Below are 8,079 nucleotides of genomic sequence, written 5' to 3'. Positions count from 1 at the left end.
GATTTGACGAATAATCATTGAACCATGATGACCACCACAAAAGTCTCAGAAAATAAGCATCACTGTAGATTCCATGAGATTTAATCGATCATTAAAACATTGGCCACCGATCGCGGTTTCATCTTTTCGGATGGTCTCAGCTCAATAGAGACAATCCACCCAATGAAGCTTGAGAAGCAATCATCCTCTTTTCTAACAGGAAAAACTGGAAGTGGGTTATATCTGTGATAGAACCGCAGGGTGGACGTAGGACTATCGTGGGCTCAGAAATCAATAAGTAATAAGCATATAACTCTTAGACATTTCATCTTTCGAATAAGGCGATTGTCGTACCACTTCTTTTAGCCGGTATATAATTATTAACGCTCAAAGGAGGAATCGGAAAGCATTCGATAATAAAACTGTTGTTTTCATCAAACAATGCAGCTCCGTTCGATACGACTGCAGAAAAGACATGGAATTGGGAGAGAAGAGCATAATGCATAGGAGTGTGAGCCTGACCATCCCCATCTCAAATAGCAATAACAACTACAGCGCGGACTCGATTATATACAGTTTCTGATTTCTTTTCACTATATATAATATAATCAAAAAAAAATTTATTTGTTTTTTTTGCATGTATTTTTCTTTTTTTTAATATAAAAGAGGAATTTGATTTTTGATTCATCCCCTTAAAGTCAGAAAATACCTTTCTCACATGAAAAAAAAATTATCCAGATTCTCTCAGAGGGTGATAGACGATCATATTTGATGGAAAAAATCCTTCTACGCATATGTTCGAATTTCAACAATGACAGAGTTATAGAACTTTTTTTTTTTGTTTCGGACTCTGTTGCCTCGAACTGGCTCTACATTACAAAGTACGCTACGGAAGACGATTCTGTTGCTTTCATTTGAAAGATGAGAAAATTTGATACAGGATATAGTAGTGTAACATCTAAATTAATGGATGTTAATAACATTTTGGAAGTGAAAAACTTAAAAGTTAGTAATTGTTAATGTATTATTATTAAGGTCGTCCTGATTTCTTTAATAAACTGGATTGTTTCTATCAATCAAATTGAAGCTTCCTAACCGCTCTACAATTTGTTCTTTGACACCCAACTTCTATCTATCTTAATTTGGCAGCAATATCGATATAATTAATTCTTGGTGAAAATTCAAGCAAAATCTTCAAAAATCACGATTTTTACCCTACTGTATATGAATTAGTCACTTTAATTACACCTTAACGTTGAAAGGTTACATTTCTTTTGAAATAAGTCATATTTGAAACATGAAAAAATATTTTTTTTAAACTGTATATAATCCAGTCCAAAATTGTATATAATCGAGTCCGACCTGTATATGGATTTCATATATACGGATATGTGTGATTGCAATAGCCTGTTTTCAAAGCTTTTTTTAAGATATAGAACATTTTTTCGAGTCAATAAGTAGCAATCATATAACTTTTGGAAATTTTGTCGTTTGTATAAAATGATTATCATATCATTTCATTGATCCGGAGCAGAATTATTAACACATGAAGAAGGAATGGATTCCCCTCGGATTACATAGTAAACATAATATTCCTTTCCCGACAATTGGAAACGACGATCGATTGCGACATTCGTATACAAATATTTTTTAACGCTGCCTTCATCAATGTGATTTCTTCGATATGGTGAAATATTCACTCCACCATATCAAACATTTCGTATTCTTCACTATCAAATCCATAGTCAATGGCACCCATCGGTATCGAATTATTATCGATGCCACGCTTCTCGCTGAATGCTCCGTTTAGTTTGGCTGCAGAAACGAAACGGAATTGGGAGAGAAAATAATGCATAGGCGTGCTTGTATACGGAATAGTCTGTTTTCGAAGCTATTTTTAAGCTATTGAAACAAGTTTCCGGATCTATAGTTAACAACCACATAACTCTTGAACATTTTGTCGTTCGAAAGGAGTGATTATCATACATACACTCCGTTACAATCGGCAAAGAGGTATTAATGTTCAAAACCTTGCACTCCACGCGTAACTCTCGTTTCCGAAACATTGAACTTACACCCCGGTACAGAAATGAAATACGTAGTCCTACATCAAAAGATAACCACCTATTGTGTGTTCGGTCGGAAAATAAGGTAAGCCCTTCGAAGGACGCATTTTTTGAAAGGCATATTGCAAGTAGGGGTTTATACGTCCCTCGTTTACACGCTTTCGTTAGTGTCGGGTTACATAACCGTTTTACACGGATGAAAATTCGACCCTGACGATTTACCCCATTTCTACAGCTCATTTCCATTATCCTACGATAGTTATTGGACAGCGAATGTTGAGCGAACATGTCGGAGAAGGGAACCAAAACTGCTGAGAAACCCTCCAGCAAGAAGTGATCCCTGTCTTGAAAGTACTAGAACTAAACCGATCTGCACGATCTACGAAAGGTGTCTCGTCCCATCGATTCGGCGAAGTCATCAACGTAACGAAGCACGTAAACGAAGAACCCCAAAACTACTCCGAAGCGATCAACAGTCCGGAAGCAGCTGCCTGGAAAGCCCCAATGAAAGAGGAGATCGATTCGGCCAAGAATACGACGAATACAACGTCGAACGACTCTTTGAACAAACATGGAGTCGCTTTTTATGCGGGGAATAAAAAAGCGTAAATCTCAAAATCCGCGTAAAAATAAACTGCGCAAATTTCTTAATACATGTAAAAGTCTAACAAACAGTGAATTATTAGTTTTAAATGCAACCCATATTCTAATGGCTGGTTTACATTAGGAAGATCTATAGCTATAGATGGATTTATTCACCCGAAAATAGATAAACGTGTGAATAAATCGGGTAAACGGGTGAGAATATATATGATACATTTCTTCGAGGTATATATGTATAGAGTGTTAGAAGTTAGTAATCACTAAAGTTGGATGCAGTTCTACTTCAGGTGAATAAATTCACCGAAAATATGAATAAATTCATTATTTAAGTTCGCGCTAGTGTAAACGGTTGATGCGATTTCTATAAATCTCATCATATTTCTTCACACGAATGAATCAATAGTTTAAACCCACCCTCACAATTGATCAACTCCATTTTTTTTCATTGTTAAATCATGATTTCTATTTCTCCTTTTATTTCTCAGCTACTAATCTGTGATACATGTTATACAAACTTATTTCGTGAAAATTCACATCAATTAGCACATTAAATTTTTACGCGGTTGCTACGTAGAAAAAAATTGCGTAAATTTCGAAATCCGCGTAAATTCCAAAATCCGCATTAATTCCGAAATCCGCGTAAAATTCAATAACAGCGTAAAAAAGCCGCGTAAAAAATAACTGCGTAAAAAGCGACATCAGTGTACAGCCATTCCATGCCAAACCGATATAACGGTTCTCAGATTTTCGTCAAAATTTGTGGTTTTGATCTTTATTGCAAAATATTAGATCCATATTTGTTTATTTTTTCGCGGTAACCATTTCGATTTTAGGGTGGTCCGAAAAATCTTTTTTTCCATCTTTTCCAAATTCATAACTTTTAAACTACTCGACCGATTTAGATGATCGATATATCAAATCAAATCAAAGCTGGCCTTTTTTTTAAAAAAAATACCAAAGTTGAGAAAAATTGGACTTTGCTTTCGTAATTATTGATTGTATTTGTTTTTTATAGTTTACATGGTCTCGGGACCAAGAGCACCATATTTTTTATATTTTTTCTTGGGAGCTGAGGTTTTTTATCACATATCCAAAGATCAGAGAGATGTTTTCTTTCGTTTTTAAGTTATGATTTTTCAAAGTTGATCGATGGACCTCAGCTTTCAAAAAAATATATGGCGCCATTGGTCCCGAAACTAACTTATGTATGTAAACTATAAAAAACAAATACAACCAATAATTATGAAATTAAAATCGATTTTTTTTCAGTACTTCTTCAAAGAAGACTAGACATTGCCTTCGATTTGATATGTCGATCTTAAAAATCGCTTCAATATTTCAAAAGTTATGAATTTTTAATTTCTGGGAAAAGTCATTTCTCGCGTAACTTTTGAAAAGGACCTATCTGCATTGATCGATTCTCTTCATCGACATTCTCTTTCCTTAATAACTCAGCGGTAAAAGCATTTCCTGATGTGTTCGATTGTCCGGGACCGTGTCGCAAAAATGGCGTAAAATCTGTCTGCAAAGCTGTGGTAATCGAAAAAAAAAGTCAATGAAGAGAATCGATCAATACAGTGCCACATTTTGGCGTATCAAATGCACAAGGGGGTCTTCGTATCCTAATTGGTTGCGTGTCCGCTACTAAGCGAACAATCACGAGCTAATAACTCAGGGCCCTCAACTAACTATCTTTGTGTGTTATTCTAGCTGCTACGTCCGCGCAACAATCATCATGTGATGGTAACGCCAGTCCCTTACCGCTCACATTACGGTCTGCTGCATCGGTAATGCTATTTATAACACAACAATGGAAGCCTCATATCAACAGTCTCGCTGTGTATATAGCCCAACTGTGAACATTCGAACAATAGGAATATTCTTACGACTAAAATGGCTACTGTGTCATATACAACATGAGAAAAAATGTACACGATAAATTCGGCTCTGTTGTGGCGGGTTTACATTAGGGAGATCTATAGTATAGATGGATTTATTCACGTGAAAATAGGTGTAAACGGGTGAGAATAAATATGATACACTTATTCGAGGTATATATAACTTGAATAAATTCAGCATATGTAAACGCTTGTGAATTTCTCACTGGTGAGAAATCACTAAAGTTGGATGCAGTTCTACTTCAGGTGAATAAATTCACCGAAGATATGAATACATTCATTATAGAAGTTTACGCTAGTGTAAACGGTTGATGCGATTTCTATAAATCTCATCATATTTCTTCACATGAATATATCCCTAGTCTAAACCCACCCTTACAGCTGGTTTGCTAAATGATCTAAATAAAATAAATAAACAGATGGGATAAAAATAACGCAGATAAGTCCTTTTCTAAAGTTATTAGATTTGTGGAAAAAAGGGGAAAACATGATATTTCGCCCCACCCTAAAATGGAAATAATCGTCCCAATGAAAAACTAAAAAATACGGGTCTAATGTTTTGTAATAAAGAAAAAAATTACCTATTTTCACTAAAATCTGAGATCCACTATATCGGTTCGGCATGGAATGACTGTAGAAAGACATAAAGAACGCCTATCTATACGCGGAACTGCAACAAGACATGTACTCCAGCAACTCCGAGGATGATTTTGAGGAGATTCGTCAACAGTTCCAGCAACACTTCAAGGTTTCTTGTTTAGGTGAACTCAAACACTTCTTGCGATTCACGTGACGAGGGACGGTGACTACTACACTCTCGATCAAGCAAGATATATAAAGCTGATTCGAAAACGATCAAGCCAAACCATCGAAAAGGCCGATTGGCCCGGATACCTCAAGCAAAAGCAGGAGCTTGCATCGACTGGACATCCTGGGTATCCGTTTCAATGCTAGGCAGAAAAGTCACAAACCCAACAAACCGCGCCTGGACCGAAATCAAGAGAGTCCTTCGATACCTAAAGACCACAAAGAACCATCATCTGCACCTGGGATCGGGATGCGGCGAGACGGTGTGTTTCGTGAACGCCGATTGGACCGGCGACGAAGAAAAAAAACGCATTTCGGATTTCTGCTGAAGTTCGGCGACGATCTCGTGGACTGAGGATCAAGGAAGCAAACATGTGTCGACTTTCCTCGATGGGGCCGAAATCGTAGCGTTGGTGAATGGATGTTTCTTCTTTCTTTGTTTGTATTAGAGGCTTTCAATTTTTCAGTTCATTCGCCTCCAAGATGGATGTTAGGAGTTGATGTGGTTCCGGAAACTATTCAACGACTTACAGCAAGCTCGAGGAAAACCCACTATCGTATGTCAAATCCTTGTAAATCTTTCACGAAAGTGGAAAGACACTTTCGTGAAAGATTTACACCAGCAACAAATGATTGATCTACATTACATGCCACCCGATGCATGGAGGCCAACGTACAGAAAATTGGGAAATTGTCCATTGCAAATGAATTGTAAAATTGTGAACAATCAATTAATTCATGGTTAACCAAGCCGAAAGTAATCGTTTAGGTACTACATATATAGATTCTTATTTTATCTATTGAATCATTGAACTTTCGGCCTCGCGAAGGTAACACAAAAAGAGCATAAATGAAAATATATTTAAAAAAAAAATCTGTAATGGAAATTTCGAAGATTTTACCTGAATAATTTTATCGAAATTATGAAATATTTTTATTAATCAATTCAATAAAAAAAAAGTTTGTAAAATTACCTTTTTCGAAATACTATGATGGAATCACATCACTGTCCGGGTCCTGACAATGACTTATCCATAAACTTCTTCTTTGCAAAGCAAAGCCACCACTTGCTTGGTTTTCCGTCCTCTCCGGAGAAAACCTTTTCACACACACGGATGCCAATCTCCTGGCGAAGCTGCTGCAAATACTGCTTCATCAAATCGGACTCCGCTGTTGTAGCCGGTTTTGCGTACACGGCATTCAACGGGAACCCTGGTTCGCCCGGAATGTCGAACTTAGAAATAGCTAATGTGTACATTTCCTGCAATCCTTGGTTCTTGTTGGAACAACGTTGCAATCGCTTCAGGCATTCGGTTATGTACAACGTGATGTAGATCAGCACTCGGTCCACCTCCGACTTGATCTCATAGGTGCGGAAGAACACATTCGCCTTAAAGTAGTACAATGACTCATCAATGATATCCTGCTCGATTCCAGTGTTCGATGGAGCAGGTCCTCTGGATTGGGTCCGTAATGGGAGGATGGCCATATTACCCACCGACTGGGAGTAGTCTTTAATCTGGGAATGGTAAGCCTTGTGCAAAAAAAAAAAGATTATAAAACAAGGACACTCCCAATAATGCATAATGACTAATTATTGATAAAGAACATATGGTTTATGACTAATACATAGTATACGATTCGAATTTACCGGCATTGTATGCGATGCGGATGTGTCGCAAAATTAAATTATTTGCAACAATATTTATCTTACTAAAAACACGGCTCAAATATATATTTTGTTATATTCGATATTTGGGATAAACCTTTTGACAGCTCAAGTTGAAAAATAAATAGTTGACATAGGTAAATCCAAGACGGGTCTATGGTACTAGGTGAGGCCGTTTCGTCACTAAGTTGGTAGAGGAGCGGTATATGAAAACAGTACGGAAGAAAGCAGAAGGGGAATTATTTGCTTGAAGCGTGAAAGAGACAGACTGATCAGGAACGAGCTTCGGCACTAGCGTATTGTATTGTGTTTTGTTTACAAACAAAACACAGTTAACTTCCAAGATGGCTGAAGAGTGGTTTTAGCAAGTTGGCCCACCTTATCAGTCTGTCTCTTTCATGCTTCAAGCAAATAATTCCCCTTCTGCTTTCTTCCGTACTGTTTTCATATACCACTCCCCTAACCAATTTAGTGACGAAACGGCCTCACCTAGTACCATAGACACGTCTTGGGTAAATCTTGAGTTCGTTTGCGCTAGTGTTTGTTTATTCATAAAAATATGTTCACAGTTTTTATTTCAGATCAGAGAATTGCGAAACATTCTTCACTTCACTGAGAGAAATAATTAGAAAATATGCTCAGTTACTTTTTAGTAAATAATATTAAGCAGAGTGTTGACAGTGGACCGTTATTTCCCAAGCGACTCGTGGGATGCGAATGATGGACTGAATAATAATCAAACGAAAAACTGAAGAAGCCAGCGAAAACAGAACGTTCATCGTTCTAGTCGAAAAATTGAAGGCAAGTCAGATGCCTCTTTAGTTACTGACAACAGCTCAAGTAACTTTAAGCACGATGGATAGGACGTAGTGGAGGCAAATTGTCTTAATCACTGAGCCACGCGTTCTGTTTGAACTGCCAGAAGCAAGTCAGCTACTGTTAACACCTCAGGTATCTTTAAGCCCACTGGATATGACATATTATTTCAATCACTGAGCCACGAGTTCTTACTGAACCACTAGAACCAATGCAGCTACTACCAACACATCAGGTAGCT

At 37.3% G+C, this 8,079-nt stretch overlaps 1 protein-coding gene across 1 annotated transcript; it reads right to left on the bottom strand.

The window, feature by feature from the left end:
- Window positions 1-6,263: 6,263 nt before the first annotated feature.
- Window positions 6,264-7,168, bottom strand: LOC129777987 (actin-related protein 2/3 complex subunit 3). The gene is made up of 2 exons (XM_055784604.1): window positions 7,005-7,168; window positions 6,264-6,887 (listed from the first exon to the last, which is right to left on the bottom strand). The coding sequence occupies exons 1-2, from the start codon at window positions 7,008-7,010 to the stop codon at window positions 6,357-6,359; spliced, it is 537 nt and encodes a 178-aa protein (XP_055640579.1). The 5' UTR covers window positions 7,011-7,168; the 3' UTR covers window positions 6,264-6,356.
- Between the last annotated feature and the right edge of the window lie 911 nt (window positions 7,169-8,079).

The sequence above is a fragment of the Toxorhynchites rutilus genome, chromosome 3 (genome assembly GCF_029784135.1).
Source record: "Toxorhynchites rutilus septentrionalis strain SRP chromosome 3, ASM2978413v1, whole genome shotgun sequence".
Taxonomy (NCBI): domain Eukaryota; kingdom Metazoa; phylum Arthropoda; class Insecta; order Diptera; family Culicidae; genus Toxorhynchites; species Toxorhynchites rutilus.
This window is presented reverse-complemented; position numbering and strand designations above follow the sequence as displayed.